The sequence below is a fragment of the Pongo abelii genome, chromosome 10, assembly GCF_028885655.2.
Source record: "Pongo abelii isolate AG06213 chromosome 10, NHGRI_mPonAbe1-v2.0_pri, whole genome shotgun sequence".
Lineage (NCBI taxonomy): Eukaryota > Metazoa > Chordata > Mammalia > Primates > Hominidae > Pongo > Pongo abelii.
The window spans coordinates 13,118,223-13,143,610 of NC_071995.2; the positions used below are offsets into that span (position 1 = coordinate 13,118,223).

Here is a 25,388-nt window from a genome sequence, read left to right on the forward strand (position 1 = left end):
ACTGTTACCCTTACGTTATAGGTATTACAAACTCGGTTTTACAAGGTTACATAAACTAATGGCCCTGGGGCGAATGACATGTGCCACTTCTGTGTTGATCTGTAGAACTTACTTAGCTTTGGCATTTCCCCTAGTAAGTCCCAAGGCAAAACCAGGAATTGTCAGAGACGTGACCAAACATGTGTTAAAATTCTAGTGCGATTGGGAACTTGGTCTTCCTGATTTGTTTATACTTCAGCCAAATCCAGATATATAGTGCTCAGCAGAAATTATTCAAAATGTTGATACTCAAGATTGAAGGGTGGATTAGGGAGAAATGAAAACTTTTCTTCTTGTGGACTTTTTAGGTTTGAAATTTAATCATGAGAGTAGTTTGCTTTTCTTTCCCCGACCTTTCTCTTCATTCCTTTGTTAAGAACTATATAGTGCCCCTGAGGAGGTGGCGTTATTGTTCACTAACTTATCATAAATCAGGGGTCTACAAACCCCAGGCCACAGACTGGTACCCATCTGTGGCCTTTGAGGAAGTGTGCTGCACAGCAGGAGGTGAGCGGCAGATGAGCAAGTGAAGCTTCATGTATTGTTGTTGTTGTTTTTTGAGATGAAGTCTCGCTCTGTTGCCCAGGCTGGAGTGCAGTGGCACTATCTCGGCTCACTGCAACCTCCACCTCCTGGGTTCAAGCAGTTATCCTGTCTCAGCCTCCTGAGTAGCTGGGACTACAGGCGCCCGCCACCACGCCCGGCTAATTTTTTATTTTTAGTAGAGACAGGGTTTCACCATGTTGGCCAGGCAGATCTCAAACTCCTGACCTTGTGATCCGCCCACCTCGGCCTCCCAAAGTGCTGGGATTACAGGCGTGAGCCACTGTGCCCAGCCAGCTTCGTGTGTATTTATAGCTGCTCCCCATCACTCACATCACTGCCTGAGCTCCACCTCCTGTCAGAACAGCCCCAGCATTAGACTCCCTTAAGAGCGTGAACCCTATTGTGAACTGCACATGTGAGGCATCTAGGTTTTGCACTCCTTATGAGAATCTAATGCCTGATGATCTGAGATGGAACAGTTTCATCCAGAAACCATCCCCCTGCTTCCCTGTCTGTAGAAAAATTGTCTTCTATGAAATGGGTCCCTGGTGCCAAAAAGGTTGGGGACTGCTGTCATAAATAACATTGAATTTCTTGTGGCTTTTTTTGACACACTAGGCATGTCTCTTCCATTCAAATGCTATGGCTACAGGAAAGGGTAGCTAGATAATTATCCACATGCTTCAAACCAAAAAGATTAAAAAGTTGGCATCTAGATTTAGTTGCCTGCCAGGATGACCAGCGTTATGCTGGTGTGTGTGTGTGTCCATGCCTCCGGGATTTTTCCAGGGTTATCAATGTCAGTGTAAGATCTGATGGAATTTACTGATGACTCAATTTTCTTCACCAATCAAAGCTCATTCCTTGAGGCATGAGTTATGCGAAAAGCTTTTTTGCACCAAGTACTTTCAGTCTGGTCTTTGAAATTGTCATAATTCTGACAAAGAGAACCCAGACCATTACTGAATGCTCTTCAGGTTACCCTATTTGCCTGTCACATTGCTTCTACGAGGTCACATCCTGCATTTCCTGTGGGTCAGCATTTTCAAACTGATTCTAGTGTTCGAGCTGGAACCAAAAGAATGAAACCATTTTTACATAAATGCATATTGCTGTCTCTGAAAATAAAGTACAACAATATGACTGACTTGTAAATATCTTCCAGGACAGTGCTGTGATTTTCCAGTTGATTCTGCAGCTTTAAAGATATAACCAAGTATAATTAGGCTGTTCAAGGATGAATGGGTCCCCCAGAAGCTAGAAATAGTTTACTTCCCGCTTCTATTTATAGATGCAGAAGACTAATGTTCACAGAAAAAATACGTAGACAAATTTGTTTACTAGATCTAAAACATTCCTGCTTCTCAGAAGAACAGAACCAGAGGAGTATTTAAGATAAAGTAACAGTGAACATGTTGAGGCTAAAAAGTTTCCATAAACTAGTCCCATATACACCGTCTACCCTTCACATAATCTCTTTGGACACTCGGCTCCAATTTTGCCTTATTTTTCTTCACATCTCAATCTACACCTTCCTAATGTGTCCGGAATTGGTGGGTTCTTGGTCTCACTGACTTCAAGAATGAAGCCGCGGACCCTCATGGTGAGTGTTACAGTTCTTAAAGGCAGCGTGTCTGGAGTTTGTTCCATCTGATGTTCGGATGTGTTCGGAGTTTCTTCCTTCTGGTGGGTTCGCTGGCTCAGGAGTGAAGCTGCAGACCTTCGTGGTGAGTGTTAAAGCTCTTAAGGCGGCGCATCTGGAGTTGTTCGTTCCTCCCGGTGGGCTCGTGGTCTCGCTGGCTTCAGGAGTGAAGCTACAGACTTTCGCGGTGAGTGTTATAGCTCATAAAAGGCAGTGTGGACCCAAAGAGTGAGCGGTAGCAAGATTTATTGCAAAGAGTGAAAGAACAAAGCCTCCACGGTGTGGAAGGGGACCCGAGCGGGTTGCCACGGCTGGCTTGGGCAGCCTGCTTTTATTCTCTTATCTGGCCCCACCCACATCCTGCTGATTGGTAGAGCCGAGTAGTCTGTTTTGACAGGGCGCTGATTGGTGCGTTTACAATCCCTGAGCTAAACACAAAGGTTCTCCACGTCCCCACCAGAGTAGCTAGATATAGAGTGTCGATTGGTGCATTCACAAACCCTGAGCCAGACACAGGGTGCTGATTGGTGTGTTTACAAACCTTGAGCTAGATACAGAGTGCCAATTGGTGTATTTACAATCCCTTAGCTAGACATGAAGGTTCTCCAAGTCCCCACCAGACTCAGGAGCCCAGCTGGCTTCACCCAGTGGATCCTGCACTGGGACTGCAGGTGGAGCTGCCTGCCAGTCCCATGCCGTGCGCCCACACTCCTCAGCCCTTGGGTGGTCGATGGGACTGGGCGCCCTGGAGCAGGGGGCGGCGCTCATCGGGGAGGCTGGGGTGGCACAGGAGCCCATGGAGTGGGGGGAGGCTCAGGCATGGCGGGCTGCAGGTCCCGAGCCCTGCCCCGCGGGAAGGCAGCTAAGGCCTGGCGAGAAATTGAGCACAGCAGCTGCTGGCTCAGGTGCTAAAACACTCACTGCCCGGGGCCGGTGGGGCCGGCCGGCCGCCCGCTCCGAGTCGGGGGTCCACTGAGCCCACGCCCACCCGGAACTCGCGCTGGCCCGCAAGCACAGTGCGCAGCCCCGGTTCCCGCCCGTGCCTCTCCCTCCACACCTCCTAGCAAGCTGAGGGAACAGGCTCCGGCCTTGGCCAGCCCAGAAAGGGGCTCCCACAGTGCAGCGGCAGGCTGAAGGGCTCAAGTGCCGCCAAAGTGGGAGCCCAGGCAGAGGAGACGCTGAGAGCGAGCGAGGGCTGTGAGGGCTGCCAGCGTGCTGTCACTTCTCACTAATTTGCCCTCTTATTTTTTGTTTAAAATGGAGTTTCGCTCTTGTTGCCCAGGCTGGAGTGCAATGGCGAAATCTCGGCTCACTGTAACCTCTGCCTCCTGGGTTCAAGCAATTCTCGTGCCTCAGCCTCCCAAATAGCTGGGATTACAGGCACCCACCACAACACCCGGCTAATTTTTGTATTTTTAGTAGAGACGGGATTTCACCAGGTAGGCCAGGTTGGTCTCAAACTCTTGACCTCAGGTAATCCACCTGCCTTGGCCTCCCAAAGTGCTGGGATTACAGGCGTGAGCCACCGTGCCCGGGCTCCTCGCTTAGTTTAATTCCTGGTCTAATTGTAGTTGTCACATCCAAACCAGTCCTCCAACAATAGCCTGCTGAGACTGGTTGCGAAGGAGCTCCAAGCTCTGTCAGTAACTGGCCTGAACTTCAGGCTCTCCCAAGATCTGCATCTTCTCATTGGAAGCCTCTCACTGAAACAACTGTTCCTCCTGTTACCCTCTATCTCTGGAGGCTGATTTATTCTAATTCCCTTTATTCCTGTATCTCACTTCAACCTCTGATTTTCTGCGGGGTACTGGCCAAGATAGCTCTTCTAGCTCACCCAGCCCTAATCCTTATAAATTTTCTTAAATGTAACTTCAACTCAACCAACTTCAAGATTACCTGTGATTCTTTCTGTAGTCAATATTCCACCTGCTTGCACTGAAGCTTTATTCCTTCAATGCCTAATTTTTATGAAACTGATGAGACTAAGCTTCTAGTCTCGTAAGTCATCAAATCTAGTGTCATGAGCAGAGAGGTCGCTGAGATGTATGTGGCAAGGACAGAGGACAGCTCTTCAGCAATTGCCCTTCCTGTTTTTCCTGTAGGAATCATAACATCGTTTACCTGTTATATCGAAATGGACCATGAGTGTGTAGCTGGCCTTTTTCTTCCTACCATGTACTTGTGTGTTCTGGAATCAGTCAGCTAGAAAATATTTACCAAACATCTTAGGCTTCTTCACCATAGTGTGCATTTAACATACACAGTAAAGAATGAAGGCTGGCACTAAACTGTCAGCTAATGGTCCGGTGTTCCATGTGAATGATAGAACACAGAATAAACCTGATGACACCACCACTTTATTTTGAGCTAAATCCTCATTTATGTGAGAAGAACAGGACAGGTTTCACCACTGCCTCCTTTGGCAGCTTGAGTGGTGGTGTTCCCACCAAGTTTAGGGCTGCAAAGATAGGTCTTTTCTCATATTTATGTATAAACAGGTACCAGTTTTTATTTTATTTAATCATTTCATACATTAACATACATGACACATCAAAATGAGAAATGCACAATTTAACCGTTCAACAGCTGGCCTTACTTCAAAAGAACACTATATTCATATTAAACATTTACAGTCTTTCCATCTAACTTTACACGTCCTAAATCATTTTCCAGCATTTCTCACATATAAGTCTAGTTTTGCTCTTTAAAATCACCATCTGTATCACCCCTAGTAGACGCGAGGGTTTCCCCAATTACATGCTGAAGAGAGCCAGCCACCACCCCACCTAAAGACATCCAAGCAGCTCCAGAGCCTGCCTCCGAGGCCACCCCTTCGCCACAGCAGTCTCGATTCCAAGAACTGATTATCTGACACTAGTGAACCAGCACTAAAGGCTGTAGGGTGTGACTACATCACAGTTCCAGAAGGAAGGGGACCATGGCCAAGAGAAGCCCTAAATGACAGAAGTTCATTAAAACCAAGTCCCCCAAACCTCCTGAAACATCCTTAGCAAGGAGCTACTGCTTTCCTTTCTTAAACATGTTTTGGATATGACCACACTCTGGAAGTGGTGAACTGTTACACATTTGGTGTGTGTGTACATAACATCAAAAATTACTGTGTGAAACTTGAGAATGTCTGATTAAAGATTTCAATGTATATCTAAAAACTAACTCAAATCATTGACCAGCACTTTCCCCAGTATCATCACAATGCGGCTGACCCTCTTCTGCCTTCACTTTACACCCCATCATAGCACATTATTTGTGCACAACTAGTGAGGTCTGTGCGGCTCATCATCCCCATGACCAAGTCGGTCGTGTTGAGTCACATCATTCTCTGCTGGTTTTAGAAGTCGCCATAGGAAACATGAAGTCACATCCTGGTCAAAAAACTGTCCATTTCTCAAACAGAGAAAAACCTGAGATATGAGGCAGCAACTAGCGACACTTACAGGAAGGGAAAGAACAATGACAACACCCGCCCAGCCCCACCCCCAAAAAGCTGCTGTTGTGAATTAAGGCTTCAAGAGGACCCACACTGTAGCTGATAAAACTCAAGCCAGGAGGATGTTTGAAAGCAGATCTGCACTATCACTTGTTCCAATGACCTCCTATGTTCAGCTGCCAGGACCGATTCCATAGTGATTGTAGGTTGAGGACTGAGGACGCCCCTTTGCTCTCGCTCCATTTTGATTTGCTTTTTCCACTGAAGACGCGCCAGCCAGCGTTTCCAAAAACAGCTTGGCCATGGCTTTGCACTCTATTCACAACTGATCAAAACTCAACGGTCTTCTCAGCTTTCTCAACCGTTCTACTCTGAATATTCCTTCCTCACTAAAGCCTCTCTCAGCCCTACTAGTAAATTTGAAAGTCTGAGGCAATTATAGAAACGTCAGCCCCATCACATGCCGAGGGGATAAAAGCCACTAAGGAAATAGGTTTCCTGCTTCTTCTCAGCAATTTGTACCTTTCTTAATCTTCCCATAATTTACCTCCCTAGGAAGTTTCCTATAAAATTCTGTCGTATTGTTAAATTTTACCAACTGTATCCATGCAGTGAAGCAGAAAGGGCAAAAACATCTACTTTGGCTGAGAATTTGAAGGTGCTGCTGCTCTGCTACCAACCCAAATAAATTCACATTTGGCTTGAAACCAAGTTCATCTTTATTTAAAGGATTGACAATCCCATTTTAAACAAAACAATTCTTTGATTTACAAAGAGGGAGGTAGACTCGTTAGCCTCCCAACCTTAGCTTAAATCATGCTGCTGCCAGGTTCCTGGCGGTTCAGCTGAATCCTAGACATTTTCCCTTCTCTTCATAAAGCTGAGAAGAAAAAAAAAATTAACTACCTCCATCTAGGCCCACTGGAATTTTGTGCATAGACAGTTTGAATTGGTCTGAAAAGTGTGACTAGCTACCTACCTATTCACAATGCCTAGAAAACGGGCTACCAGACATGGTAGTGGTCAAAGCCCCGACTTTCCTGTCTGAGGTACTGGGTTTGCTCTAAGGTAGACCTTGGCAAGGCCCCTAATGGTCCGTCCAGCAGAGTGATGCTCATGTCCCTCGGCTGTCAGGTGAGCGTGGGTTTGTGAATCAGCTTTGGATAGGATCATTTCTCTTGGATTTACCACTAGGCTCTGTCCCTAACAGGGTCTACCTACCTGACCCCCAAGCTGGCTCAGTCTCAGCGCTAAGGTGTACTATGGAAGGGACTGGACAAAGACTAATATTTGAGATCTCTTAGTAGCACAATGTGAAAATGGTAGGGGATTTTGTCCTCCAACACCAAAGACACTTGCTATTTTAAGAACAAGAGGATGTGTAATTCACTGAATAAAATGGTTTCCTCTGTCTAGGGGGGATTCTAGCATCTGCCCTTCCATTTTTGTTGAGAGAAGTATTAGCTGATCTCTCAAATGCAGATGTTAAGAGAGGAACAACTGGGTCGATCCACCTGTTTTTACACCATAGCTCCATTTTCCAAAAATATATATGTATGTACATATATATATATTTCAGATTTACAGGGAATTTTTTTGTGAACAAGAAAAAAAATTGTCTATAGAAGTCACAAGTGTCTTTCTTCTCAGGAGACCTCAATGATTTCCATGCTGCCCGAAAAGCTAGACTGACTGCCCACTTTCCCCAGCTCTTCCCGTGACCTGTTCTCTGACATGATGCTCTCTCCAAATTCCATTTGGCAGCTTCTGCGTTTAAACTGCTTTTCAAAGGGGCTCTCTTCGTGCCAGCTCCGCCGCGAGTCAGCTCTGTCACTTGGCTTCTGCCGCCTGCGCACAGAATAGACTTGGTCTCCGCAAGTGGGCAGCTGGCTGCAGCTGTAGGCAGAGTAACTGGCACTGCCTCCGTAGATGGCTGAGGCAGAGTAGAAGTGTGAGGACTCTGTGGCAAAATACCAGCTACTGGTCAGGGAAGGGGTAGAGGTCTGGGGGGCCAAGATATCCGAGTGCCAGCCCTTAAGGCCCAGGCCAGCAGACTTCGTGAGGTGCTGCTGGCTGGTGGAAAGGCCGAAAAGGAAGCTGGTGTGGTAATTGTCCTCCACACTCCCACTTCGATGCAATGGAGATAAAAGGGACCTCTGGGTGGTGCCACTGCTGCTGGTTCTGACCGAGTGCAATCGCTTGCTCTGGCTGTCTGAAGGCCTGGTGGTCTGCGGCTTCTTGGGGATGCTGGCTTCCTCCTTATCAGGACTGGTTTCGGGAGTCTGCTCCGATAGTTCCTGAACAGGGGAGAACTGGCATAGCTTGTTGGTCCCATCCAGAGTAGTGGAAGGTTTGTAGTATTCCAAAGCATCTTCTGATGAGGAGAAGCCATGTAAGGACGCTGCCATGCTGGCTGAATATGAAACTGATTTGATATCCAGAGAGAAGGAACGCTTGAGCTTATTGCTGTCTTCCAGCCTGTCTGCGGACAGGTGCAGCCCACTGAGCGCCTGTACCAGTGGGCTGTCCTCTAACAGCGACGGCTGCACGCTGGGCACACTGGGCATGCTGGCGGGATGCACGGGCCTTTGCCCTGCTGCCTCTGAGGTAGCAGAGTCGGCACAGGGTGGACTGAGGGGCGTCTCGCTTTTCTGTCCACCCTCTGAGACAGCAGGGACAGGTTCATTTGGCTTCTCCAGGTGCAGCAGCTTGAGTTTGCTCTTTGGCCCTGATGCTCCAGTCTGGTTCTTAATCTTCTTCTCATAGTCCAGGAGTTGGCCCAGAAAATTGAAGTTTGGAGATATAGTAGGTCTTTTTTCTTTCACAAATCTACAGAAAGAGGAAAAAACAAAAACCCAAATTTTACAACTACACTTTATCTTAAGAATATTAAGTGAATAAATGAGATAGGGAATTATCAGGCAGATCTCAAAAACTTTGGAAGATGATTGGTTTAAAAGTTCGGAGAGATGCCTCAAGGTGGAGAATACAAAGCCCCTAAGCACTGGGGAAGCTTTGCACACATCCCTGGAGTATGTCAGAAGAGGCAGCCGGGCCCCAAAGACTCTAGTTTTTGCCCCCTTATTTTCAAAGGCCCAGGGCTCCCAATGCAGCTGATAAGAGATGATATGAGGTTTTGTTGGTGGTGGTCTTTTTTTTCTAAGAGACAGAGACTTGTTCTGTCGCCCAGGCTGGAGTACAGTGGCATGATCATAGCTCACTGCAGCCTCGAATTCCTGGGCACGTGCAGTCCTCCCACCTCAGCCTCCTCAGTAGCTGGGATTACAGGACTACACGCTTGGCTAATTTTAATTTTTAAAGTTTCTTTTGTAGAGAAAGGGTCTCACTGTGTTGCCCACGCTGGTCTTGAACTCCTGGGCTCAAGTGATTCTCCCACCTTGGCCTCCCAAAATGCTGGGACTACAGGTGTGAGCCACCATGCCTGGCCAAGAGATGATTAGTTATTCACCACCAAGGACACCCCTGACACACACACACCAGTGCTACCATCAAAAGTACAGTATGACAGCCACTCTCCTTCTTCAATTTCCAATGTCATCCCCTTTTAAAGTCACCAGTCACTTCTCAAGACAGTTCACATTTTAAATTTAACGACAAAAAGAAGATGGTATCAGATGATCAAAGTATCAAAGTAACACTTCTTTTTATAGTCAACATGACAGAATAACCAAGACAAAGTGGTCTCTGTGTGCTAAGCACTGTGCTTATGCACTGAATCATCATTTCATCCTCGGAACTACCCTATTTCAGGTGGGTGTCATTATCCCCATCATATAGCTCCACAAAATCCTTAAGTGACTTGCCCAAAATCACACAGCTACTAAATGATGGTGCTGGATTCAAAACCAGGCTGGTCAAATATCTGGGTCCATTTTTGTAACCACTATGTTAAAAAAAGATTCATCAAAGGATCAAAACTAATACTAGATGGCTTTCATGCTTCATGGAGGAAATAAAGACTCAGAGATGACGGACCAATTCTTCAGCGGTCCCTGCACCTCATGGATACTTTTCAGGTGATGGAGGAGTAGAACTACACTGAAAATTTGCATTTGAATAAGGAACAAGAAAAAAAATAAACACGGAAATCAAGTAACCTAAAGCAAATTCACAAAAATAGAAATAACTGGCTCAAGAATAACAAGTATAAATGTAGGGTGCTCATAATGAGACTTCATAACGTGATATAAGGGTGCCTTTTCTTCTGATTTCTACATGAAGCGGGAGGACCTCAGGGAGGTCTGAACGGCGGCATGAGAGCTCGTGCAGATGACCAGAGGAACCATGTCCTCCAGGCTCCTGACTTAACATGGGAAGCTGTTTGGGCAGCTCATTTCTGTTTTCCAAACTTTGCAATTTGAGGGAAAAAAAAAAAAAAAAAAAAATCCAACTGTTAAATCAGGCCTGTTCCATAAGTCTCTATATTTTTTATTCCTTATCAGATAAAAATGAACCATCTCTACCCAACGAGACATGCAGGGGAATCAGATGAATCAGAGACTGGTGGCAACCCAGTCAAAATCACACACACACAATCTGGCCGACTCTAGAATGTAGGAAATTTTACTGAAGAATGGAGTCTGACAGTTAATCTTGTTCATATTTGCATGTATTAGGCTTTTTCTTCCCAGCAATCCAAAGTTTGAAGCAGAACAGAGATTCTGCAGTGAGCATTCTATTAGAGCTTCCCCCCGTCATATGCAAATTAAAACAAAGGATACTTGTGCATTTAGGGAAAGCAGTAAACTCATGTAACAGGATAGAGACCTCTGCCTGGATCTGTTGTTCCTTAAACGTAAAAAGTGGCTGAGGATGAATTTGACACATATGAGGGCAGAATTAATGCTAAATAGTAAAACAGCATTATTTTCCAATCTTCACAAGACCATTAAAAAATCCACAGTAACCTGTAAAAAGTGTGACTAGAATAATCATGATCTGCTTTAATTTGGTTACCCATCCTCATCATTCTTTATGTTTCAGGTCAAATGAAAAGCCAATCACAGAAGACATTTTCCTGCCCTCACCTGTAAGCTTCATCTAAAGACATGTCCATCCTCTTCATGATGTAGGCGATAGCGATGGTGGCGGAGCGAGAGATTCCAGCTAAACAGTGCACTAGGACACATCCATTGGAGGCTTTTGCTTTCTCTGTATGAGTCAAATGCAAGAAAGGTCACTACTAACTATTTTGTTCAGCAGTGAAATCTTGTTTCCATTTACTCACTCAGTGTCTTCCACCTGAAAACCTCTACGCAAATCTCATCTGTGTACATCATATTTATCCTTGCAATATTCTTTTGAGGAGGCAGGGGAAGATAATTCCCTCACCATTGACATGGAGGACAACTGGGGTCCAAAACTGTTTGTTAATAAGCAATTCGTTAATAAGCAAGCTACTACTAACTCAGGTTTCCTGACTTATGTTAGTATTTTCCCCTAAGATATGGGTAATATTTAACATATTCCGGTTATCTGACACTTCAAATTTTTCCCTGATTACCTAAGAAATATAATTACATTTTTAAAAATTATTATTACTATTTTGAGATAGAGTCTTGCTCTGTCGCCCAGGCTGGAGTGCAGTGGTGCGATGTCGGCTCATTGCAATCTCTGCCTCCCGGATTCAAGTGATTCTCCTGCCTTACCCTCCAGAGTAGCTGGGATTACAGGTGTGCAGCACCATGCCTGGCTAATTTTTGTATTTTTAGTGGAGTCGCGGTTTCACCATGTTGGGCAGGCTGGTCTCTAACTCCTGGCCTCAAGTGATCCGTCCACCTCAGCCTCCCAAAGTGCTGGGATTACAGGAGTGAGCCACTGCCACTGGCCTCCCAATTTTAGGCAACTTTTCTGTATGTCATAAAATGGCTCAACTTTATTTACTGAGTTTTAGAAGAAAACCTTGTATATGCTATGAATCAGGTTTAGCAGGTCACTTTAATGAGATCCAAGAGAACTTTTATCCCTTCCTTGATACCCAGGAGTTATCGTCTTATTGCATTATCTCAATTCCCCACAACATGATGGAAGGACTCATGGACACTTTGTTAGAACCAAAGAACCAGGGAAATCCAAGCAGTGCTGCCATCTCTCACTGCTGAGGGGCTTAACAATATGTACATGTGGCAGGGGATGAGGTTATTCCACACAGTCTGGAAGCTACTAACATTCTGGCCAGTTCCATGACTGCCTCAATTCTAAATAATTACATGTGTGCTCAGTCATGAAGCTGAATTCTCCCCTTTTCATTCTTGGTAGATACTACCAAAAGTCTACTGAACTTTGTGTTAAAATTCTTACGATTAACAGATGCGCAAAGAATCTTGCTTTGGCAGCTGAATAATACAAAGCTATTCAATCTCACTGCCTATGCTATAAATATAAGTTTCTAGTGTAATGATTATTATATATAACATAATTATTCATCATATATAAAGCAACATAGAGGTTTTGGGTAGTATATGAATAATTAAGCAGCAAGCAGCTTCCCTTCTAGATAGGGAAACCAAACACAATAAAACAGTAACAAATGAATACCAAGCAACACTCAAAGAATTGCATGCTATACAAATAAGAACATATCAACTCGTGTACGCAGTCTCATGCTTTCCTGTGCCTCCAGCGTCCCCTTCCTTCTCAGCTATCATTTACCCCACGTTACTCTCAGTGTTTCCTTCCCTTTCTGCCGCTAGGAAGCTCAAAGCTGAGGTTTCTAACTCAATTTCAATAAGAAGTAGCAATTCAGACTTTTTGTCAGTTACTGTACATTTCCTGGCCCCTTATTACTTGATTATTGCTCCTTTATACCATTATAATGTGTATGTGTGAGAATATGTGTATCTTTTGGTTCTAACCTATTAATGAAAACTGCTTCAAATCCTTACTGGAAGGAGTCTGGGTTTTTGTTTTTTAACGTTGACAATACTCTCTCATTAATTTTAATAATTATCTCAAAACCTAGATTATAAGGACCTAGAAGGATCTTGCTTGCTTCTAACAATCCCCCAAAAGATTTAACACTAGGCACATGGTAGGCATCCAGCTGATACTGGCTGATACATATTTTCTAAAGAGATTTTAATAAAAAAGAAGAAGGCTGGAAGGAAATAAAACAATGACAGTAACATGCATTACGATGTTGAGGTTATAGGTTTCCTTTTCTCTGTTTTTCAAATTTTCTGCAATGTGCTTACAACTGTTTTTATAACCACAACTCTTTTGATGACGTCTTTTAAAAATGAAAAAAACAAGTGATTATACTGGAGTTGAGGTTCATCAGCACGCATCTTGGGAGACATGAGCCCTAAACTGTGTCTTCAAGCAAAGGAATTAATACACACAGAACTGGCAGAGAGGAGAAGGGAAATGTGTGCAAGAAAGCCCTGCGGTGGGACTGAGCAAAGTGCTCATTCGAAAACAGCCTGCCTTGGAGAAGAAACCAGAGAGAAGGTTCCAAAGGTGGGAAGCAGGTGTTTGAGGGTGGTGGGAATGTTAGGCTAAGGGCTACATTTCTTTTTTCAGACAGAGTCTCACTCTGTTCATCCAGGCTGGAGTGCCATGGTGCAAACATAGCTCACTGTGACCGTGAACTCCTAGGCTCAAGCGATCCTCCTGCCTCAGCCTCCCAGCTAGGACTACAGGTGCACACCACCATGCCTGGCTAATTTTTAAAAATTTTTTGTAGAGACAGGATCTTGCTATGTTGACTAGGCTGGTTTCAAACTCCTGGCCTCAAGCAATCCTCCCGCCTCCGCTTCCCAAAGTGCTGTGATTACACACGCTGCACCTGGCCAAGGCTACCTTTTTAATGTGGAAAAAAACTAAGAAGCCTCTTCAGGTTTCTAAATAAAGAACGAGAAGGCAATGATGATGAAAACTGGAAACAAGCAGGTGGCCGTTACCACAATTAAGGCTAAAATCTAGGTTAAGAAAGGGGAGCGAGAACTGCAAATGAAAAGGGCAAAGATGCAGTGAGGATGAGAAGTTACAAAAGCTAAAAAGAAGGAAGTAATAACTAAGAGGGGTTACAGAGTCCAGCTCAAAGGACAGAAAAAAGGAGGAACTTCAGATAACAATTTTGAAAATATTTATTAACAGCCAATTATGAGTCCGGTACTTTACAAGGTGTTCAATGCACGTAACATTATCTATTTTACTTATTTTTATTTTCTCTTTTTGGTTTACTTTTTTTTCTTTTTTTCATTTTACATTATCTATTTTAATCCTCACAATATCCCTATAAGGTAGGTATATTATCTTCAGTTTCCAGATCAAGAAACTGAAGTGCACAGAAGTTTGAAGTAACTTACTCAAACCACTTCACTAATAACCAGGGTAGGCAGGACTCAAATACAGACAGTTTGCCTCCAAAATACATGGTCCCAATCACCTCCCTATGTTGTGTCCATGCAGTCACGAGTTTGGCATGAGAGAGCTGGAGCAAGAGCCCAGGAGACAGTGAAGAGGAAGCAAGAGGCTGTATACATAGCCAGCTGGGTTTGGGGGCACCTCATGAGTATCCCATAGCACCAACGGACAAACTGTTACTGGCACATTAACGAAAAGACAAAACTCCACATAAACCTGAGTCCTTCCAACCAACCTGGAGACTTACCAAAATCTAATCTAAATAACAACAAAAAAGAAAAAATCCCTATGAGCCTGTAAGTCATTAAGGGGGTACAGCTTCAAATGACATGCTATCACTAACCATGGCTTAAAACCCCACAGAAGAGAAGACTTAGCAATTGTAGTGAATATGGGCTGAATTCAAAAAGTGGCCTGGAGATTTTGCCTTGAATTACTTGGGTGGGATAAGGATGATGGCTGTAATAGAACCAAGCAAATGAAATACTGATAAGTATTTGCAGGTATTACAAATAAATTATAATATGTATTTTGTGTGTATGTGTTTAACCAAATTGCAAAGTAGTTAAAGTTCTTTTGTGTGAATGAAAGTGGCATGGCAACCCCAATATCTCCCATGAAAGGAGAAAATAAGTTGGGAGCAAAGTTATTCATATTCTGTATTCTCTTCTAACTCTTTCCTACTAAACTTTGTCTCCTAAAGCCCACACATAGTCATGACTTAAGAAAATCATGTTCTCTTCTAGATAGATTTTGAAATCTGATTTTTAGCTGAAATTAGAGCCAATGTCTCTGGATAAATGTGACGTGCAATGGGAACATTAACCATAATTTATTTATTTTTATTTTTTATTTTTTTGAGACAAAGTCTCACGCTGTTGCCAAGGCTAGAGTGCAATGGCGTGGTCTCGGCTCACTGCAATCTCCACATCCCAGGTTCAAGAGATTCTCCTGCCACAGCCTCCCAAGTAGCTGGGATTACAGGTGCCCGCCACCACGCCCAACTAATTTTTATATTTTTAGTAGAGACGTGTTGGCCAGGCTATCGCACACAACTCCAGCGACCTCAGGTAATCCCCCCATCTCGGCCTCCCAAAGTGCTGGAATTACAGGCGTAAGCCACCGTGCCCAGCCAATTGTTATTTTTTAAAGAGGCAAAAACTGAATGATTTGCTGAATGTTTTTTAGAAGTACAATGGGAGGGTGTGTGTTAACTTGTGGGGGTTTGTTTGTGATTTTTTTTTTTTTTTTTTTTGAGATAGAATTTCACTCTGTTGCCCAGGCTGGAGTGCAATGGTGCGATCTTGGCTCACTGCAACCTCCGCCTCCTGGATTCAAGCAATTCTCCTGCCTCAGCTTCCCAAGTAGCTGGGACTACAGGCGTGTGCCACTACGCCCAGCTAATTTTTGTATTTTTAGTAGAGGTGGGGTTTCACTACATGTTGGCCAGGCTGGTCTCGAACTCCTGACCTCAGGTGATCTGCCAGCCTTGGCCTCCCAAAGTGCTGGGATTACAGGCGTGAGCCACCTGGCCATTTGTTTGTGATTACTTTAATGTGAACTAAGTCATTTATCTTCAGATGTTTCACAGAATGAATCCTAATTGAAGATGAAACCCTCAGCAACCTGGAAATCTTGAAAAAAGACAAGTGTTTTGGAATTACTCAAAGTTCCAAAAGCATTAAATAGAATATTCCCCTCACAGGTGAAAATTATAATATGGGGCTTAGTATACATAATTCCACTTTTTGTTTTTGTTTTTGAGACAGGGTCTGGCTCTACTGCCCAGGCTGGAGTTCAGTGGCACAATCTCGGCTCACTGCAACCTCCGCCTCCCGGCTCAAGCAATCCTTCCACCTCAGCCTCCCGAGTAGGTGGGACCACAGGTGCACTGGTAGAGACAAGGTTTTGCTATGTTGCCCAAGCTGGTCTCCAACTCCTGGGTTCAAGTGATTGCTTGCCTCGGCTTCTTAAAGTGCTGGGATTAAGGCATAAGCCACTGTGCCTGGCCAATTCCACATTTTTTTTTTTTTTTTTTTTGAGACGGAGTCTCACTCTGTCACCCAGGCTGGAGTGCAGTGGCACAATCTTGGCTCACTGCAAGCTCTGCCTCCCGGGTTCATGCCATTCTCCTGCCTCAGCCTCCCGAGCAGCTGGGACTACAGGTGCCTGTCACGTCGCCCAGCTAATTTTTTGTATTTTTAGTAGAGATGGGTTTTCACTGTGTTAGCCAGGATGGTCTCATTCTCCTGACCTCATGATCCACCCTCCTCGGCCTCCCAAAGTGCTGGGATTACAGGCGTGACCCACTGTGCCCGGCCAATTCCACTTTTTTGAAAGAACTGGTTCTTTTATTTTTAATTATGGTAATCAATTCAGAGTATTTAATTATGGATTAGGGTGTTCAAAATTATGTAACTGGGGGAAAAAAAATTCCTTACATGGAACATCGAGAGTCACACACTGTGGTATGTTGCTCAGGAGCTAGCAGTGTTTCTCCTCTGCTCAGCCACTGTCCACTAAAGCCACATTCCAAATACACATCACCAAGTTACCACCCAGCAGATCTGATCCTGTGGCACCAAAATGCCTCAATAGTACCCAGGGGCCAGAGAAGCTCCAGAATTGAACAGGTCCAGGAAGCAGAACAAAGTATGGCACAGATGAGATCCTGTCAAGACCACTGCCAGGAAAATGACCAAATAAGAGTGTGTGTGTGTCGAAATTCTATTAGATCAAATACTACCTGAAATTATTGGCATGCGGACCCCGGCTCAGAAACACTGACATAAAGACTTAAATGTAACGGGATTTGTTTTCACAAGATTTGACTTTTCTCTGTAAAAAAACACAGCAACAAGGCAACAGGGAATAATACCAAAGTTTCCCAAAGGCTTGTATAGGATTTGAAAAAGTTGGGGGAAGAATTTAACCCTAAAAGCTTAACTGATTTTCAGACACTTGCAAATACATAATTACAGATCCTGTGAAGCTTAACCTTGGTGGTGTTAAATGTTAGCTAGAATGTCACAAGGCCAGTCCTTAGGGACAGTGTGACACACACGTCACCTTGACCACTAGATGAGTACGCTGCACCACATGCTGTTTTCAGACTTTTGAAATCTCTGAAATAGGCTCCTGTTCTCTAAAGAAAAAAAGGGGGGCTGAGGGGGTTCACCTACACATGAGACAATCACCCACAGGACCTGTAATATTATTTGAGCTACTTACCAATGAAATCTACTGATTTGTCCAACCACGGCAAAATTTTCTCACAAAAGCTGTCATTCACAGGCACACGCAGGAAATGAGACTCGGGGATAAAGTCAGGCTTTGGACAGGTATTGCTGGCATTTAACACATAACCAATCCCATTCTGCTGCATCAGCTCCTATGGAGAGAAAGAGCAGTTAAACTGACTAATAATATAGTAAACATGATCATTCTGAAAGAGTGAAGTTTAATGCGATGATAAAAATGCCCAGTTTCCTTGAAATATAATTCATTCAGATCAGTGAAGTCCAAAAACCTAGCAAAATGACATCTAGAGACAAGTTTAAAGAAAAAAAAAAATTTAAGGACAACATAGGCTATTTAAATAGTATGCTTGAAGCCCACACATCATTCATATAGTCAAGTCTCTGTTATCTTCATTACTAGAGACAGAAGTGGAACAAAGAATACAAAAGAAAACAACAGTTTATATGATTTTAGAATATATGGACACACATTTTCTTCCCGCACAGAACACGCTGGTTCTCTAAGATACAGTTCTAGTCATTCTTCTCACTCTAAATACTCTCTACTTTGAAGCCTTCTCTACTTTGAAGGCTGCACTTATTTCTGTAGCCTTAATTACCAGTTCTACATGCTGATGGTGGGCGTGTGTGTGTCTCAAATTTCCAACCCGTATCTCTAACTACCTACTGACTATCAGGATGTTCCACAGGCCCTTCACATTTAAAATGTCAGAAACTAAACGTATTCTCTTTTTCCCTTTTCTGCCCCCAACTCCTGCCTCCTCTCTGTAATCCCCAAATTGGTTTAGGGTAATAACATCGACCCAGCCAGCTGAGCTCGAAAATAAAATGGGGCTCCTTTCTCTTCCCCATGACCCTCATCCAAATGGCTGCCAAATCCTTTTGGAATAACCTCTTCCATTGATCCTCTCCTCTCTATACCCATTCACTGCTCAGTAGCCAAGATCACCAAAAAAGCCACCAGGAGCTCTTGAAGTTTGCAGTGGTTTTCTCTCCAAACCATGTTCTGAACAACTAGAGGAATCTTTGTTATGATTAACCCCAAGCTGGGTGCTTTATCCACGTTCTTTTCATTTCCTTGAGTCTCATTTCCTGCTCCTGTCCCATATAGCACCCCCAACGTCAAATGTATACCCACCTTTTGTTCACACCGTTCCTGTGCTTAGAAGGCCCTGTCCTTCTTCCGGAAGACAGTCTTCCCACTTTTCCTACTTTGTTTAACCTCATCTATGAACTCTTTCCCACTGATGCATAATTAACCATTCAGTTCTCTGTCCTTCCAAAGTACTTTGTTCACACCATTAATTAAGCACCTACCATAGTGTGTTACCATTAACAGATAATTCTCGTCTCCCCTGTTATGTAATGAAGTAATGAGTGAGATCTTGGACCGAGTCTTGTTTTCGCACCTTTAGCCCAGCTATAGAGTTGCACTCAAAACAATCTGTTCAACTGACACCCATCCACCATTTAGCAGGCAAGCCCACACAAACCCGCTTCATTTAGCCATCCCCCTGCTGCCTCTCAGGAGATGTTCCAAGCCTGGAATAATTATCTTAGTCTAAGCAGTCTTGGTCATTTCTTCCTTCTCTTGGAATACTACCTTTTCTACAAATCTTTTCCAGCTACCTGAAAGAAAATTGGCAATTTTCTTCCTATATTACCCTTCTGAAACATGCCAGTTCCCTAATCTCTTCATTTACTACATTTGGCACAATAAATATACTTTATTTTACATAAAGGGTGAACAGCGGCCAGGCGCGGTGGCTCATGCCTGTAATCCCAGCACTTTGGGAGGCCGAGGCAGGCGGATCACCTGAGGTCGGGAGTTCGAAACCAGCCTGACCAACATGGAGAATCCCCGTCTCTACTAAAACTACAAAATTATCCAGGTGTGGTGGCACATGTCTGTAATCCCAGCTACTCAGGAAAGTTGAGGCAGAAGAATCGCTTGAACTCAGGAGGCGGAGGTTGTGGTGAGCTGAGATTGCGCCATTGCACTCCAGCCTGGGCAACAAGAGCAAAACTCCATCTCAAACAAACACACAAAAAAGTGGACAGCATAAATCCAGATTGTGTATGCAACCATCTCTTATCTCTGAGATGACAATGTCAATAAACAGCTTTTGGAACTAGGTGGATTTCTTAGATTGGCCAACACCCTTCAGCTATGCCAGAGCCCAAGTCTTCTGATGGTCTCATGCTTCTGTTAGGTTAACAATCAGGCTATGTAGATCTTAATGGTATTTACTACAACCTTTAAACTTTGTACATGTAGCAAAGGTTACATTTGTTTTTCTATGTGTGAACCCAAGCTGAGTTTATCTAGTACTAACTGATCAACAACAGGGTGCAGAAACTGATTCAGGATCACCCATTAAGAACAGAAGTGGGTCACTGGAGTTAAATCAGCCTTTGAGGACTTTCTCACCAATAGTCCTTTCCACCAATGGTACTACATTTTTCTCCTTTCCACCAATGGTACTACAGATATGTTAAATTAAAAGTAAAGGAATTAGTAATATCCCTATCCACTCAATTCAACAATGAAGATATTACAGAAGTTTCTGAGAAATGAGGTGACTCTAATAGTGTTATATACTGTACACAATCAAAAGACAACAGGAAATTCTAAGAGAAAACGTTGCAAGTCAATAAGGACTGTCAAAATTGATTTTCCATAGAAAGAATACAACGACGTACACTTCTGACAAGTAACTTTAATAGCCTACATTTTAAAGAAATTACAACTTAACCTATACTAAGTCAAAAAATATTTATTGAGCACCTTTGTTAGAGACCTATTAATTATACAATGACACACGGTACTGATTAAGAAAATGATATCTAACATTTAATGAATGCCTACGACGTGCCAGGTACTGTATTAAGCATTTAAATGGACTGTCTTATTTAATTCTCACAACCACCCTTTGATGTGGGTTCAATTATTGACCTCCTGGGGTCAAGTGATCCACCTGCCTCAGACTCCTGAGTAGCTGGAACTACAGGCATGTGCCACTGCTCCCCGCAAATTTTTAAACATTTCTTTGTAGAGACAGGGTCTCGCTATATTGCCGAGGCTGCTCTCAAACTTACGGCCTCAAGCGATCCTCCTACCTTGGCCTCCCAAAGTGCTTGGATTACAGGCATGAGCTACTATATGCAGCTAGTAAAATATTTTAAACGCAAAATGGACTGAGAAAAAATTAACTAATTTCAGTGGCTTTATTTATAAAATTGTTAGCTTAAAAGGTCTATTGATTAAATCTGCTATCCAGATGCTACCTGAAAATTTTTTTGGAATAATAAGATGGGACTTGATAAATAAAACAAGTACAATTTTTAAAACAAACCAAAAAAAAAAAAACCCTTAAATACTAAATATAATTTGACTACTAAATTAAATATCATAAATAAGTGCCTTCTCATCTGGATTGGTAGTCAGTGGAAAAAGTCAGTTAAGGGGGAAATCATTAAAAATGATACATACATACTCGAAACATTATTTTAACTTAAAACAAATAAATGTACATGAATACACTGATTTCTGATGCAGGACCACAGCTTTTTCTTTTCTAGGTTAGCTGACTGGAGTTCGTAAGCAAATCACACCTAAATGCATCTACCACTTTATAGTTTTCATTTTTTAAAGAAGAGCAGGAACTTGTAAAACACTATAGTGCCAAAGCCTTCTGGATTAAAACTGTCCCCCAAATACTTTACAGCTCCCTTATTCCCACAAAACACCTGACTTAGGTCACAGAAAAGCATCTCTCTTCCTTCACATTTCATTGGTGTATGTCCTATTTTAATCAACATACATAATTATAATAACAAGTCCAGTGGCCTAAACAAGTTCGAGAACAAACACAACTGATTCTTGGTAAGTACACTATTCAAATGGTGGAGGCAGACGTGCTACAGCAAAGAACCTACTCATGCAGCAGGCATTCACCTGCCAAAGATGTGGGGAAGAGATGTGGAATCTCTGGAGTCAGTTAAGAAAGTTTCTAAAGTTTCATGTAACTGTTGTTAGTTTGCTCTCTTGTTTTTTTTTTTTTAATTTTTTTTTTTTACAAACTTCAATACAAATGGCTGGGAGGGGATCTTAATTTTTGTTGGTGTTTTTAAGAGACGGTCCCACCATGTTGTCCAGGCTAACCTCAAACTCCTGGATTTGAGTGATCCTCCCGTCTCAGCCTCCCGAGTAGCTGGGATTACAGGCATGTGCCACCATACCTGACTCATCTTATTGTTTGTAATAGTGAAACTGAGATGGACCTATAATTATGAAGAATGAGTCTGATTCTTTTGTGGAATAAGGATTGCTTTTATTTATAGATACGTATCAATGACTTCTTACTAAATTATAAAAAGATATTTATATAATTCATTCAGTTTAGTTTCAGCATGTTGTATAAAACATACACAACTGAATATTTACTCTGCCCTATAATTAAACATCATAATCTTTAAGCTTCTAGAGAGCAGTCACCATATGCTGTTAAATATTTAGCTCGATTTTGTGCTAAGTCTGCAAATACACACTTTTCTACTGATTAGATAATCCTTCTTCACTGGCCTTCAAAGATCCTTCCAACACGTTGGCCTCACAGTTCTTTGAACTCCTCATCTTGGCCTCTCACTCTCATGAGATCTAGCCTGGTCTCTGTCATTACCAATAACCACAAACCCTCCATAATCTTGATTTCATGCACCCTACTCTTGGGCGACTCTTCCACTTTCCAGCTCACTCTCTCTTACACTACACTATACCCAGAACCTGTAAACCCCTGCAGCAGGAGGACCTACAGTCTGATGATCTACCAATTTTCTCTGTCCTTCATCCCCATGATGTCTGTCTGCCTTCCTTGCCCAACGTAAATTCTATAATCAGTTATTACAATCACTCCTTTCCTTTTACCCCCCAACTTCCTCTGCCCTCATCAATTGTTCGTACTCACCTGGCAAGATTACAACGCTAGTTAAATCTAATTCTCCACCTAGTCAGCACTGCCCATGCCACTGAACATGGCCAGAGAAAAACACTCCACAATGCTACCTGATCTCATTTTCAATTCATACTCCTCAGCAATCTCTGTATTTCCCCAGTCCATTCACTTTTTCTCTTTCCCATATGCCATTCTATCCGTTTCCCTTTCTCTTCAAACTCCCTATATGTCCCCACTCATCCTCACTCACAGCTGAAGAATGACCTTGCTTCCTACTACAATGGAAAAATCGAAAGAGTCAGAGGCAAATTTTGATAGACTTCCATCACCACATTTACCCATCTCTCAGCAAATGCACCTAGATACTATGCCTTCCCACCTGTTGTTCTGGATGAACTGTCCACACTCGTAAGGCCAATCCCTCTGCTTGCTAAATAAATCCATCCCCTCTTGCTCAAGAACATAGCTTTGTGATTCTCCTTTCTCCTACATCAATTTTCCACTGTAAAGGATCATTCTTCCTACCTGCAATCAAACAAACCATTATTTCTCCCTCCTTAAAAATATCTCCTCTCAGCTTCGCTTCTCCCTCCAGCCATTACCCCATATCTTTGAAATTCCTTGAAAGAACCCCTTCTACTTGATATCTCCAACTCCACTCCTCCTGTTATCTCCTAAACCCACTCCATTCAGGCTTTCACCCCCAACACTCTACCAAAACTGCTCGATGATCACCAGCGATAGTCATGTTGCTAAATCCAATGACCAATTCTCAGTCTTCATCTTTCTTGACCTAAAGTACTACTTGGCACACTTAACTGCTCCTTCCTCCTGGAAAATACGTTGTTTATTTGCCTCCCTGATTACTTGATTTCCTTCCTTCCTCAATATTTACTTCTCAATATTCTTTGTTGGGTCATTCTCAACTCCCCAGACTTTCAGGGTGGGAGTGCTCACGGCTCAATCCTTTTCTCATCTATATTTTGCATCTTAGTAATTATCTGATCCTCTCTTATGACATCAATTACTGTCTGTATGTTAATGACTCCCACCTTTATACCTCCTCCTTCAGGGATCCCCCTGCTCCATTCATACATCCATCTGTCTACTCAACATCTCCACTTGGAAGTGTAACAGGCATTTCGAACTCAGCATGTCCAGAACTGACTCCTGCCCTTCCTACAGACTCCATCTCAGTTAATGGCAACTGCATCTCCCAGTCTCCTTGACACCTCTTCTTTTTCACACACCCCTACCATCCAATCCTGTTGGCTATACCTTCAATATAGAGCCCAAATCTCACCATTACTGCCACCCTGACTTCAACACATTACCATGGAGCCTCCTAACGGGCCTCCCTGCTTCCATCCAGTAGGAAATTCAGCCTATTTTTAACACAGACGCTAAAGTGATCCTAACAATGTAAGTCAGATTATGTTGCTCCTCTGCTTGGAACCTTCCAATGACTCCCTCTGAACTCTTTTTCTCAGAGTAAAAGCTCCCGTCTTTACAAGGCCTATGCAGAAATCTTGTATTGTCTGGATCTGCTCCCATTACCTCTCTGACGACACTCTCCCATGCTCACTCTGCTCCAGCCACACTGGCCTCGCTCTTCCTTTAGCATACCACATGTGCTTTGCCTTGGTGGCTTCTTCTGCCTGTACTGCTCTTCCTCCAGATATTCAAATGGCTTACTCTTTGACCTCCCTTGAGTGTTTGTTCAAATGCCTCTATCTCAATGAGGCCTACTTTGATCACCCATTTAATTACAACCCACACCTCACAGGTATTCCCCAGCCTTCTTACCCTGTTTTCTTCATAGCACTCATACTGTACTATACTATGTAATTTACCTATTTATTATGCTTCCTATCAAGTTTCTTTCTCCTAGGATGTAAGCTAATGAAAGCAGAGATTGTTGTCTCATTTACTGGTGTACCCCCAGCACCTAGAACACTGTTTGGCACATGGTAGAGGCTCAATAAACATTTGTTGGGTGAATACATGAACGAACCCTTATCCCTGAAGCTGACTAAAATCAGTATCTAGTAACTGGTTTATCAGCATCTTCTAATGAGAAACCTTCATATATGTTCCTTGTATATTTTCATTTTACAAGTCACTAAAATATCATTAACTTACATTCCATTCATTTCATAATTTAAAAAAGACTATTTTTCCTGGGTTGAAAATTTTAGATTCTCAAATTAATTAAGAGAAGGTTTTCTGAGTAAATTAACAGAAGGTGTGTTTACTTAATTTTTAAGGACATGTACATTTCATACAAGTTGCACTGGTTACAAATTAGGATATAACTATTTATTTTGAAAAATAATCACCAAGGGCTTACTATGCATCAAGGTACTCTGGGGCATAAAAAAGCAGGTGTTCTCACTGAGGGATGAATAGTCTACTAGCAAATGTAATACAGTTGCACGAATAATGATGATATAAAGAGGTATCCGATGAATATAATGTAGCAGGATAAACAAAATGGCATTGGAAAACAGGAGTAAAACCAAAGGGAAGGATTCTGAGAAGACTATTTACAATGGGAACTAAAATTGTCAGCTGAAGCTCAGATGGCGGTAGAGGCATTCCAGATGGAGTATAGAAAATGAATGAAGACCAAGGACAGGACAGAAATATCTGGGGTGCACTCACTAGGCGAGTGTGTCCAGACATTGAAAGAGGATGAGCAGAGGAAGAGGACAGGAGAGGTAAGAACTAAAAAGGTGGTGTTAGGTCCTGGAGGGTCTTAAATATCAAGCTAAAGAGTTTTACTGCCAAGCTACAGAACTTTATCAAATGCCATACTGAGAAGACTGATCGATTTATTAAAGCAAACTCCTAAAGGATCTCTTCTTGGAAACAATTCATTAGTGGTTAGTGTGGAATCTCAGTGTGGCATGGAATAAAGTAAAGTACATGGGTAATGGCCCCAGAAAAACCACAGCACAGCCCAGCGCATTACCACTCATTGCCTGGGTGATTTTGGGAAGGTTACCTAACCTTCAGTAGCTTTAATTTCCTCACCTGTAAAATAAGGCTAATGATGTGTATTTTGTAAAGCCAGTATGAGGATAACAAAGTGCCTGACACATAATATA

The 25,388-nt window shown here is 42.9% G+C and overlaps 2 protein-coding genes across 5 annotated transcripts in view; one reads left to right on the plus strand and one right to left on the minus strand.

Annotated features, from left to right (window-relative positions):
• Positions 1-14,456, plus strand: part of BORCS5 (BLOC-1 related complex subunit 5) — a 127,303-nt gene extending 112,847 nt beyond the window's left edge. For both annotated transcript variants that reach the window (XR_010135724.1, XR_010135723.1), the window contains exon 5: positions 10,680-14,456. The gene's annotated coding sequence lies outside the window, so the exon portion shown is untranslated. The remainder of the gene's footprint in view (positions 1-10,679) is intronic.
• The window catches only part of DUSP16 (dual specificity phosphatase 16), an 88,710-nt gene continuing 68,032 nt past the window's right edge, over positions 4,711-25,388 (minus strand). For all 3 annotated transcript variants that reach the window (XM_024256526.3, XM_054526855.2, XM_063712038.1), the window contains exons 5-7: positions 17,295-17,454; positions 10,724-10,847; positions 4,711-8,504 (exon numbers count right to left, since the gene is read on the minus strand). In XM_024256526.3, coding sequence (XP_024112294.1) covers positions 7,322-8,504; positions 10,724-10,847; positions 17,295-17,454 — 1,467 coding nt within the window. In that variant the 3' untranslated portion in view covers positions 4,711-7,321. The remainder of the gene's footprint in view (positions 8,505-10,723; positions 10,848-17,294; positions 17,455-25,388) is intronic.